Here is a 13408-nt window from a genome sequence, read left to right as displayed (position 1 = left end):
AAATTGTAGTACAGTACTTAAGTAAATGTACTTAGTTACTTTACACCATTGCTAACGAATAATCCTTCGATTTCGCTCTGGATCAATGCTGGCAGTTAGGTAATTTGACATTTAAAAGAGTAGTTATTTTGTTTTGTTTTCTCACTTATGGCACTAATGCACAATCATCATGGACATTGAAGGTGAAATTTGGATCATCATTTCCAACCCTATTATTTATTGATGACTTTACATTAGATTGAAGTGCAGGTGTCATTTTAGTTCCTACAGTGTAGAAACACTATAGCTAGTTGAGCCATATTTTCTTTGTGACTGAAGCCCTTGATCCAAAATTGAGGTCAAGTAGACCTGCACAGAGCATGGTATGATGTTATCATGCAGTACACCTGTATGGATGATATGTTATGTTTGTTAGATTTATTATGTTCCTCCACTCATTTATTCAGGTTTTTCCTGTAATTTGGTGGGGGGGGGGGGGGGTGTGTGTGTGTGTGTGTGTGTGTGTGTGTGTGGTAGATAGATATGAATAATCCAGTGCACACTGCACTGCAAAAAAAAAAAAACGTTTTTATTTGAAGACACGCAGTGAACAATGTGTTTTTTTGTTTTCTGTCTGTCAGTTGGATGAGACATTGATGGAGAGGCTCTGGGGTTTGACAGAGATGTTCCCTGACACGGTTCGCAGTGCTGCAGAGGTGTCCGCGCATTGTTCTGTCTCTCTTGCCAAGAACTTCTACAGGTACATTATGTCAGTATGTCTCTTCCACATTGGGAGATCCATTCCACACTGCCCTGAAAGATTGCAAGTAGTGAAATGATTACTCTTGTTGCTGAAATGATCTAGTGTTCTTATGTAACGTGATGGTGTGGGTGTACTATTAAATTATACTATTCCAGCCCTATTCACAACTTCTTCTAGCTTGTAAAAATATTGCAGCTAGTTGCTTTGTAGGGCAGCGCACTTACTGGAGCTGACTTCTGCCACTTTTGCTGTTTTGTGACCACACATCACATAGTCATAAACTAATGTATGCAACAAGGTATACAATATATATTTTTTATACCTGCAATGTCCCTCTAGTAATAGTATTAACCCATTATGACCTTAAGCCGATTCTACAAACGTCTTCTAAATCCTAACAGTTTTCTGAAAAACGTACGTTTCTATATCAGTTCTCAAACTTTTTCATGTCAAGGAACCCCAAAATTATATGTATTTGGCCGCCGACCCCCATCTCAAAATATTTTGTTCCAGGGACCCCCAGAAGCAAAGATTTGAGTTAAAATGTTCGCTTTAAAAGAATATAAATATATGCATTTGCACACATTTTCTTGATTTTTCAAAAATAGCAGATCTACAAGCTCATTTGCCGCACTATGAGCTTGTAGATCTGCTATTTTTGAATAGCCAAAGTGTAAAATAATGCCTTTTAGCTCGAATCAAAAAATGACACAGATGCGTTCCAGGTCTTAATGAGTTAAAGCTATTACTTATCGTCGCTGTTTATCTTAGACATTTCATTCCTCTCATCTTTTCGTTTGTGTGTGTCTGTTTATGTATGTGCAATGTAGTTTCTCCCGCGCAGCACTCTGGGTGGGCACCACTTCCTTCATGATCCTGGTGCTTCCTGTTGTGTTTGAAACAGAAAGACTACAACTGGAGCAGCAGCAGTTACAACAGCAGAGACAGGTGTGTGTGTGTGTGTGTGTGTGTGTGTGTGTGTGTGTGTACTTTTGAAATTCTTCCTCTTTGAAATTACAAGTATAATTGCTGCACAAACTTTTATAGCTTGTTTTTCACATTTTGTCATTGTTCTTTAAACCTATTGGCAACCTTAACTATACTTCTGCATGTTTTGGGTCTATGGGTATACCCAGAGCCTTCTATTGGAGAGTTACGTCAACTAGGGGGCAGAAACGGTGCCGGTCACATGGTTCATGGCGTAAACTCGAAATAGTGACAAACTCCAGTGCATTCCGTAAACTTCCGGTTCAGGGCTTTGTCACTATTCGCCAATAGAAGGCTCTGTAGAAGACTGGCCCGATGAAGTGAACGGAGGTGACGCAACTCTCCTTATATGGCTCTGGGTTTACCCAGCACAGGTGAAGACTGATCATATCCTCCTCTCCCTTTAGATCCTTCTCGGTCCCAACACTGGCATGTCTGGAGGCATGCCTATGATGCCACCTGCACCTGGCAAAATGTGACGAAGATGTCCCTGCACAAATGTGAGACCTGCCGCTAGCAGCGGTAGAGGGACAGCCCAGAAAAGAGGCGGTGAAGAAGATGATGATGATGACCAGAAGAAATGATGGAACTGTGAAAGCTTTATCCTGATGATGCTTATTTCAACATCCAGGACTGGCCAATCGGATGGGCCGTTGAAGAGGAGGAGGTTTTCATGATTGCCATTTCCTGGGTGTTGCAGTCTAATGCGTCCCCCTCTCTCACTGTCTCTCTTTTCTCAAACACCTCACAGAGACTGAATTCATGGGGCAATGTCCGTCTATTTTGTTTTTATACATACAGTATATATAAATAATGTACTTCTAGTGATTTAAGTGAGGTATGTTCCCTACGGACAACAGGTGAAGGTGGTTAGGGTGTGTGAAAGATCCAAAGTACTTCTAGAGCTGTGTTAACTGGTGGGTTTTGTTCAAACTGAAACATGAAACACTGGCATAATGTGATGGACCAAGAACAGAGACAAGAGAACATTCTGTTATTGATTATATTTGGTCGTGGAGGGGTCATAGAGAAGGTAAAATTTGGGTCCTGAGTAAAGCCAGCTGAGAGCCATTGTTCTACAGGATACCAATTGTATGTCTGTGTGTTTTCAGTCTGAGCAATGTCCATGTGGGCGTGATACTTGTAATGACATTCTGCCCTTTGAAGCTATTGAAAACGTCTGTTTGGTATTTGATATATTTATTGGTTCCATCTGTATGTTGAGAATCAATGGTAGTACATGCCGACTAAAACCAATGCTGCACAACTGGAGTACATTCCAAGATGTGGAGCATGCATACTACATAGCTGATAGAAATATGATTCATAGCTCTGTTGCAGTCGTTCTCAACCTCAGTTCTGGAGGCCCATGTCTGTCCATACCATTTTCTTCTACTAGATAGTTGTAAACCTGGTATGACAGTGTGTGATTATAGTAAAGCCAGTTAGTACTCTTTATCCCCAACACTGGATTTGTGAACTGTTAATCAGTCCGTCAGTAGTTCACATCTCCAGTCCTGGGGATCCGGCTAGAACACAGGCTACCATTTAATAGCTAGAAGGAGAAGCAGCAACATTCTGGCTCCCCTGGATTGGAGGCTAGAGTTGCTCTGCTAAACCACACTCATATCCACTCTACACTGTGCATTTCTATCTGTATTGTTTGTGAGGTTTCATTCTGGGTATCAGTGTTTCTTAATATGGTGTCCCATTACTTAGAGTTGACATTAGCTCTACCATTTTTGTTTGCACCTTACAATAGCATTGGACAATATCTGACATAAAAGTAAAGTAGCACTGCAACTGCACTGGAATTGTCGATACTAAACTTTGAAAGTCGTTTATTAAATTTATATTTGAGAGCCCAGCACTACCTTATAATTGATCAATACCTGTGAAGACAGGTAGTTATTGGTCATGTAAAAGATTGATTGTTTTAAGAATATGCCACAAAAGCCATATTCCCTTTACTTCTAAGTCAAAGCCATAACCTGTTATAAGTTTGGACGTTGTGTCACATTTCCCAGTGAGGATCTGCCCAGTTAAAAGAATGTATACTAGTATTATAAACGTTACCCTGACAATTCCAGTCCAGTCTAATTGAACATCAATCGTTTTACTTTTCTCTAATGTTGGCCAATTGGAATTTACAGTCTCTTACCTCTGCTCATGGAGCATATCTCTGTCTGTGTTTTCAACATGACTGCTAATAAAAACACCAGTGAGATGGAAAGCTATGTAGGCTTATGTGTTTATCCTAAGGGTGCAACAAAGTTCATTAAGCTAATAGATGATAAAAAATATATATATTTTGCTGGTGAAAGTTAGATTGAAGTGCATATGGTGTGATTTGAAATCAAAGCTTATATACAACAAATCGATTTAGTTGATTCAAATGGGCTTGTCGATTATTAGATTATTTGGAAAGATAATCGATAGAATAATCGCTAAGAAAATAATTGATAGTTGCAGCCCCAGTCTATACTTAATGTTTGGTGTGGTGTAAGAAGTCTTTAAGTTAGTGTGTCACAGAACGCATACGGTTGGTATTGTAATTTGAAGCAACCATCCTCTGAGGTGAGGAGACAACTTTGTCCAAATGTGTACCCTCGACAGCAATTATGATGACAGTGGTGGAAAGAAACTAAGTACATTTATTCAAGCACTACATTTACTCAAGTACCGTACCTAAATACAATTGTGAGGTTCTTTTACTTTACTGGAGTATGTCCAAATGTCAATATTTCTACTCCACTACATCTCAGAGGCAAATATTGTACTTTTTACTGCATTACAATTACTGTATTTGAAAACTTAAGTTTCTAGTTTGTAGATTTTGATTATTATTATGAAACATACATTAATAACTTCAGCCCTATTTAAACTTTGGCTGTTTGAAAATAGCAGATCTACAAGGTCACAATGCATCACGTTGCGATGCGATGATAACTTGTGTGAAACGGGACGTTCTGCATATGAGTACTATTATATATATTATATATTTTGATGCCAATACTTTTGTACTTTTACTCAAGTACATTTAGATTTCTGTTTGATTTTTGTTTCTGCATGGCAGTATTGATACTTTTACTTAAGTAAAAAAAATAGAGTAGCTACTTTTTACACCACTTTGGTTGTGTGTAACGTTAAAATATTTACTAAATGGTTTGTGTTAACTCATATATAGTTAATCTTACAAGAAAAATAGTTTCATTATTATTAAAGTCATTAAATTAATTAAAGTCATCTACAATCTACAAAGTAACGGGTAACTAAAGTTTTCAAATAATTGTAGTGGAGTAAAAGTATAGTCTTTGCCTTTGATCATGTAGTGGAGTAGAAATAAAATAACTGAAAATTGGTAATACTCCAGTAAAGTAGAAATACCTCAAAATCTTACTTGAGTACAGTACTTGTGTAAATGTACTTAGTTACTTTACACCACCGGAGTTAGATATGACTTCAAATTTGGAATTGTACGTCAACAGTTGCCGGACAACTAGCCAGCCAATCACAGCCAGCTGTCCCTCCGCACCATGGGATCTATAGACGCAGAACAATCGATATTCTTCCCGCCCAACCAACCTGCGAGTGTCAAAGTGTCAAACCAGGTTCTCCTCTATTAGACTTAACCTTTTGATACTGTAGGTAACTAAATACTTATATTGTACGGTGTAAGGCTGTTTCTATTTAATTATCAGTAGTTTGGGGCTATTCTTTTGTGTGAATTGTAGTTAGTTCATGTCAGCAGGCCTTTTTGTTTAAAAAGCCAGAGAAAATGGATAAATCACGTACCTAGCTTAAAGCTATAGCTGACTTGTCAGTGAAAAGTCGACAGGCTAACGTTAATAAAGGCATACTGCTTATTACTGGCATCAAGCTAGCTGCCCTTTGACAGCCAGTGAGACAGTTCAAAACTATCATCACAACTTTTAGCTTCTGCCTGCCATCAATATGAAATGTGCAGAGGACCAAGTGGTGGAAGGTGATGCTGTGTGCCCCCAGGAAGATGAGGTGAGAATACGAAAACAGGGAGTATTATATGCAGTGATGGAAAAAGTATTAATATATAAGTAAAATTGTCAATACCACAATGTAGAAATACTCCGTTACAGTCCGGTATTCAAAATGTACTTGAGTAAAAGTACAAAAGTCATCAAATTATACTGAAGTACCAAAAGTAAAAGTACTCATTATGCAGAATGTCCCATTTCAAGTTTTCAAAATGTATACAAATCTTTTGAAAATAGCAGATCTACAAGCACACAACGTGTCGCGATGCTACACGTTGTGAACTTGTAGATCGGCTATTTTCAATTTAGCCAAAATATATATAGAGCTTAAGTGGTTAATGTATATGTTTAGTAATACAAATCTAAATCTAAAAAGTAAATAGTAGTAACTAAAGTTTTCAAATAATTGTAGTGGAGTAAAAGTACAATATTTTCCTCAGAGATGTAGTGGAGTAGAAGTAAAAGTATTGAAAATGGGAAATACTCCAGTAAAGTAAAAATACCTAAAAAATTTACTTAAGTACAGTAATTGAGTAAATGTACTCAGTTACTTTACACCACTGATATTATACGCTGTTACTGTATAACAAGGCAATTTTCTTTTTTACATTTTAAAAACAGAACCTATTGTCATTGTATTTTGTTTCCCTTTGTCTCACCTATCAGGAGAGCTTCTTCCAAGACATTGACTTATTGCAGAAACATGGGATCGTGAGTTACCTCTAAATAAGGAATTGATGTAACAAAAAACACTCACTCACACACACACACACACACACACACACACACACACACACACACACACACACACACACACACACACACACACACACAGATACATTCTTAAGGCATTTACCGAGCATCCATTGCACTTCATCCATATGTGCACCTGCAGCTTGCAACTAATCTCTTTCGTTTTTTTTCCTCATAATTGTCTCTCATTTACGTCTACAGAACATGGCGGACATTAAAAAGCTGAAGTCGGTGGGTATCTGCACAGTGAAGGGCATCCAGATGACCACTAAAAAGGCCCTGTGCAACATCAAGGGCCTGTCAGAGGCCAAGGTGGAGAAAATCAAAGAGGCTGCTGGGAAGATGCTGGTGAGAACGACATGGACTCGCTCATGGAGCATCCAGACTTTCTTTAAAATGTTTCATCCACATTTTCAGGATTACATAACCTATTAAACACAATAGTGCACATAAAATAATACTTGTTCTGTGAGTGGAAATTTGGATGGATTGTCCGTTTAGTTTGTTCTTTTCACATCGTAGACAAATGGTTTCCAGACTGCCTTTGAGTACAGTGCCAAGAGGAAGCAAGTGTTCCATATCACAACCGGGAGTCAGGAGTTTGAGTTAAGAGCCTAGTTTATGATTCTTTGTGCTTCTCTTTACTAATCAACTTATTGATTATGTTTTAGATTGAATTAAATCATTATTATGAATGTATTGGAAAATTACAATGCCGTTGGCTACCAGCTACCAGATATTCTAGCAAGTAATCAATTATTTTTGAAAAACCCGTTTTATTCTAAATATTCAGTTGTCAAAATAGTGTAAATATTACTAGTTCCCTGGACTGATGTTACAGCTCCTGATATTCTGTGGATGTTATCTGTCTGCAGCAAACTGATGGGTGGAGGTATGGAGAGCATGGCAATCACAGAGGCCTTTGGAGGTGAGGAGTTGTTCTGCTACACTTGTATATTGCTGTGCTCTGCTATGAGCGTTTTTTGTTTGTTCTTACATCTTGCATGAGACATACAGGGTGCACAACACAATTCAAACTTAGCAGTAACATATTTTATATGGCCATGTGCGTGTGTGGTTGTTTATCTATTGATCAACGACACAAGCAGAGTGTTACATGTATTTGTCACGTATTCATTTCAACAGAGTTCCGCACAGGGAAAACCCAGCTCTCACACACACTTTGTGGTAAGTTATTTAATCAAGAGATAATGAAAACATTGGGTGAACTAAATGAATGACTCAGACTGAGTGTGTACTGTTGTTCAGTCACAGCTCAGCTACCTGGAGAAGATGGCTACACCGGCGGCAAAGTCATCTTCATCGACACAGAGCACACCTTGTATCCTTTATTCATACATTGTAGCTTGGAGACTCTATGTCCCCTATCTGGGAATGAAGTTCTCAGACTTTGTATTTATAGAAGTCTTATTACAGTACCAACTGCAAATTTTAACATATTCATTATATATTAATGTGTCATTTTATTATCAGGTAAGGTACTTCATTATTTTACACAGCTCATCTGTGTAAAAATGTGCTTATTAAATGGTAACACTTTTATGCATTTCCTACAAACATTTCACATACACCATCAAACATGTGAAAGGTTTAAAGTAAGAAAATAAACAATCAATAATTTTACTACCAGATAAAGTTATTGTGTTATTTTAAGTCCCATATTACCCTTGACTTGTATGGTGTTGGTTCTAGTCGTCCAGATAGGTTGAAGGACATCGCTGAGCGGTTTCATGTGGACCACGATGCTGTCCTTGACAACGTGCTCTATGCTCGAGCCTACACCAGTATGTACACAGTAGGGTAGGCGCTTTATTAGGTACACTTACCTAATAAAGCGCCTACTAAATGAAATGAATCCAATTCACTTGAAATTATTACAAGCATTACTTATTACAAAAATATATTACTACAAGAAAATATGTTCATATCTGGGTCCCTAGGATAGAATCATTCCATTGCATAATGAAAATAAATTTGGGGGTTTGTGACATGAAAAATATATTAGACATATTAGATCATGCATCTTGCCCATTCTAATGTTTAGTTGAACAATAACTGAAACTCTTCACTTTGCCGTAATTATGAGTAGTTGAGAATGCTATACATACGCATGCTGTTATGTTGGCGGGTAGGTGTACCTAATAAAGTGGCTACTAATGGTCCGCTTTTCGTTTACTAGTAAGACATTACTATGGCTGCAACTATAAACTGTTGCAGCTCTATTAGATTTAAAAAGAAAAGAAAAGAAAAATATGCATTTCATGTCCCCCCCAAATCGATTATATTGTTAAAATGGATAATTTATTAATAGTTTTTTTTAATCGTTTTTATAGCACCCCTTAACATTAACCTGGCATGTGTCAGCTGACGTACTGTAAGTTGTCATTTTGTGGCACAATGTGTCAGGTAGATTGAATTTAACTCACAGTCTGACTCCATTTGTTATGATGATGTTAACTCATCACTTCTGCACAAAGACACTCATTTCTCAAATGAATTTCAATTAATTTAACTCCTTCATTAATGATGTTCTTGTCCGCAGCCCAGTGGAATCATAGCGCAACACACTTTGTTGAGCTTTATTTAGGCAGTTTGTGCTCTGTCTGTAGGTGAACATCAGATGGAGCTGTTGGACTTTGTAGCAGCCAAGTTCCACGAGGAAGGAGGAGTTTTCAAACTTCTGGTATGTGAAAGGAACATTTTGCAGGAATTAATCATCATCAGGATTGTTTTTATTCAGTGATTTTCATTAGTTTTTCAAGATGTAATCTTCTCCTCTGTGAAGGTTTATAGGTGGAATATTATTGTATTGTTTTTACTCTCATATGTGATTTGTAGAAGTGTGGAATGAATTTAAATTCCCAGGTCACCAATATTACAAAGTTAAGAGCCATGGTTCCCTTACAACACACCTGTGATCCTCACATGATCATGTGTGTGTCAGGCCAAGCAAAGCATAATGTCCATGTATGTCTAAAACCGTTACTTTTCAGGAAATGGAAAAAAAGAACCTGTGTTCCAATGGCTAGGTAGATATTATTTAGTCACAAGCTTTTCATTGGTTGATATTTATAAAACGCACAGACAGACTTAACCACTTTGAATCTGGCATCCCTATTTTGGGGCAAAGAAGCAAAAAAAAACAAAGGTTTTCAAAAATAGCATAAATTGCAGATCAACAACAAGAGTTTGTGTATCGGCTATTTTCGCTACTTTTTCATTATTCTATGACGAGGTATAAAGAAGGCAATAATTTATCAAAAAAATCACACCCTGTGTGAAGTGGGCGGTGTCTTGCTAGCTAATCACAATACTGAATGGAGTCAACCAATCATGTACAAAAGATAAATACATTTATTGAAACACTCTTTATGATGGACGAAACCATAACTTGAAAAAAACCAAATCTTGGTTTTTTTCAAGTTATGGTTTATTATATAGGGCTATGCACATGTGTCATGTGACACTGGCCAATCACAGTCCTGAATAGACTGTGATTGGCCAATCACAGCGCAGGATAATTGTACAAATTTCCTGGGCCCAGATCACAGCGCAGGAAAATGTACATTTTTCCAAATCTCACTTATAGGGGCGGTTTCACCGCCCAAAAACATAAAAAGATCCGACAGTGACGATACCTGCAATGATATAGATTAATGGTGTCTGTCTACCCCCTGCACCTCATCTCTCGGCCATCAGATCATTGACTCCATCATGGCTCTGTTCCGGGTGGACTTCTCTGGCCGCGGGGAGCTGGCTGAGCGGCAGCAGAAACTGGCCCAAATGCTCTCCAGGCTGCAGAAGATCTCTGAAGGTCTGAACCGCAGCCACCTTATCTCTTCTTTCTTCCCTTCCTTCATATGCCTTTACATTTTCTCTCATCATTTTCTTCTCCAGTCTGTAAAAAAACGTTTAAGGTCTCAGCCAGGGTTTCCTTTTGAGTTATTTATAGGAAAATATATGTGTTTTCATTCGGCGTACATGGATAACGAAAATAGACGGAATACAAGCTCACAACGTGTCGCACCGCAATGCATTGTGAGCTTGTAGATAGACTATTTGCTATTTTTACGTGACAGTGTTGTACAGTGACATATAAAATAGGGCTTAAGTGGTTAACACATTCACTGCCAGGGGTTTCCTAAAACAGGCTGCAGCCTGTGGTGGCCAAAATTCATATAACAGTCATTGTGGTATTGATTAATTGAATGACATTGTAGGTGCAACAATCATCACCTGTTCTTTCCTGTCAAACTCCTCTCCCTGACAAACTCCTTACAAACAGCCGACTCATGCAAACCTATTTCGAACATGCCGACTGTGTGTGAGTCAGCTATAGAATAAAGCCCATGTAAGGAATGACCATCTGTTGTTAATACCTCTGTGCACCATCCTGCCAGTATAAATGTGTGTAAGACATTGGTGTACAAGCCTCTGCCAGCATTTTTTACGATTCTCTTACCTTTTCAAGTAGTCACAGAATATTTTCCGTGATCACCGTCCTCACGGTGATCCCCTCATTACACACACTGGGGTCTCGTAGAATCGGGGGGGGGGGGGGGGGGGGGGGGGAAATCTGATTGCGGGCAATGTGTTCATAAGACTTAAGTATTTTGCTGATTATAAAAGATCAATTAGAATTAATTCATGTTGATTTGTCAAAAAAAGAAATGTAAAAGCAACCCCCCCCCCTCCCAAAAAAGAGCTTCTCAATTATTTGATTAATAGAACACGTAATAGATAGAATAATCGCTAAGAAGATGAGCGATAGTTGCAGCCTTAACCATCACATAACAGAAAGATCACAGTTTTAAATCCATACGGAGACTGATATTCCATCATTTTGAAAAACAGAAACTGACACCAACACCCTTTAACCCATTAAGAGGACTGGGAAGGGAACGCATCTGTGTCATTTTAAGATGTCTTTGGCTATTTAAAAATAGCAGATATACAAGCTCATAGTGCGGCACTCGGTGCCGCACTATGAGCTTGTAGATCTACTATTTATTTGTTTTAAATCGTGAACATTTTTGCAAATCTTTGAATATATATATGCATTTTTAACTCAAATCTTTGTGTCTGGGGGTCCCTGGAACAACGTATTTTGAGATGGGGGTCTGTGGCCAAATAAATATAAATTTGGGGGTCCTTGACATGAAAAAGTTTGAGAACCACTGATATAGAAACATTCGTTTAATAAAAAAAAACTGGTAGGATTTAGAAGACATTTTGTAGAATCCCCAGAAGCCATCGCTTTGAAAAATTATACTGTATATATATTCAAAAGATTTGCACAAACTTTCACGATTGCTTGTATATCTGCTATTTTTGAATAGCCAAAGAAATCTTAAAATGACACAAATTATGCTTTCCCGGTCTTAAAGGGTTAATTGACTTTTCATGTTTTTGTCAATCCTAGTTGATTCGGCAGTGTCACAAATAAATATTCTAAATGATGGCATTAGGCTTTGAGAGGCTACCATGTACTGCATAATGTACCATGTACTGTATGACATCTATCTCATTGCCTATAAACGTGTTGCTTCTAGAGTACAATGTAGCAGTGTTCGTCACAAACCAGATGACCGCTGATCCTGGTGCAGGAATGACGTAAGAAATAACATTCATGCCACATTCACAGTCTGTAAGAACAAAGTTCTGTGCAAAGATCCGGAAATTCTCAATAAATAGATTTAATTCTGTAAAACACACATCTGTAAATCCAGTGATAATCTCATTTAAAATGAAATAACTTCAGACAACAACACATTCACCGCAATAAGTGTGATCAAGGGAGAACAGGAGAGCATTTTGTTTGTTTTTTAATTGGTTGTTTATTCATTTTTCCCATTCCAGGTTTCAAGCTGATCCCAAGAAGCCGATTGGAGGGCACATCCTGGCCCACGCCTCCACCACAAGGATCAGCCTGAGGAAGGGGCGCGCAGAACTAAGAATTGCCAAGATATTTGACAGGTACTTACCACAGCCTTTGTGTAAGTTCAGAAGAACATGCTGTATTCAAGGGAGCCATAGCACTGCCTGCCACCTAATCCAGGCTTAACTTAGACCTAGGACAATCCAACTCACTTACTTGCATTTGGCAGAGCAGCAGATAAACTTTGGAGTAATTTTTTTCCCAGTTTCTCTACAGCTTACAGTATACAGTCTGATAAAATGTATAGGAATAAAAGCAGGGTTTGCACAACCTCTTCACCCTATCTGACCTGTGAAGGGGGGGGGGGGGGGCTGTATGAAACCCTGTATAACCCCTGTAATACTAGTGAGCTGATGTGGCAGTGATGTGTCTTCTCTTTTCCATTATGTCCTCTAGTCCTGATATGCCAGAGAATGAGGCCACTTTTGCCATTACAGCTGGGGGTATTGCAGATGCCAAAGAATGAAGAGACCATATGCAGTGACTGTTCCTATCCACTGTTACTAATTTAAAGTTTATTTCAGTTATACGGTACATGACATACAGTATGTTCATGTTGTGCTACAGTACCATTTGTATTGCATTTGTATTTATATTGCATTTTGCATTTGTATTTATTCAGTAATTTAAGGCTAAACTAAGTACAATTTAAGGCATTTGTATTTATTTGTTTATTTAAGGCTGTTGTATTTATTGTTTCTATGATGATTGATTGGTGGTGTTTGCTTGTTCAGTATTCATGGTGGAATTAAATTAATCATCATTTTGAGTTTGTTGTCAATTCTGTTCAGTGTTTATTGATAAGGTGGCCTCATTTGTGTGCATGAGATCAAAAAACTGTTTAAACTTATTATCTTGGCTAAATACAGTATAGTATAATACATTATGAGGGTAGTATGGTGGTGATAATGATAGCAATGGTGGCAGAGATGGTAATATTGGTGGAAATGGTTG

The 13408-nt window shown here is 38.0% G+C and overlaps 2 protein-coding genes across 2 annotated transcripts in view; both read left to right on the top strand.

Annotated features, from left to right (window-relative positions):
• Positions 1-3591, top strand: part of tomm22 (translocase of outer mitochondrial membrane 22 homolog (yeast)) — a 4484-nt gene extending 893 nt beyond the window's left edge. Inside the window, exons 2-4 of the mRNA XM_080454480.1 lie at positions 621-739; positions 1573-1690; positions 2137-3591. Coding sequence (XP_080310606.1) covers positions 621-739; positions 1573-1690; positions 2137-2208 — 309 coding nt within the window. The 3' untranslated portion in view covers positions 2209-3591. The remainder of the gene's footprint in view (positions 1-620; positions 740-1572; positions 1691-2136) is intronic.
• Positions 3592-5683: 2092 nt separating this feature from the next.
• dmc1 (DNA meiotic recombinase 1) lies at positions 5684-13195 on the top strand (the record flags this gene model as incomplete). The annotated part of the gene is made up of 13 exons (XM_080456406.1): positions 5684-5743; positions 6409-6453; positions 6697-6843; positions 7018-7100; positions 7371-7423; positions 7642-7683; positions 7765-7837; positions 8209-8300; positions 9126-9199; positions 10216-10330; positions 12069-12129; positions 12376-12492; positions 12851-13195. The coding sequence occupies 13 exons, from the start codon at positions 5684-5686 to the stop codon at positions 12918-12920; spliced, it is 1032 nt and encodes a 343-aa protein (XP_080312532.1). The 3' UTR covers positions 12921-13195.
• Positions 13196-13408: the final 213 nt, after the last annotated feature.

This window comes from Gymnoscopelus braueri, assembly GCF_963280865.1.
Source record: "Gymnoscopelus braueri genome assembly, chromosome: 17".
Lineage (NCBI taxonomy): Eukaryota > Metazoa > Chordata > Actinopteri > Myctophiformes > Myctophidae > Gymnoscopelus > Gymnoscopelus braueri.
Note: the sequence above shows the minus strand (reverse complement) of the source record. Positions and strands in the feature narration are given on the sequence as shown.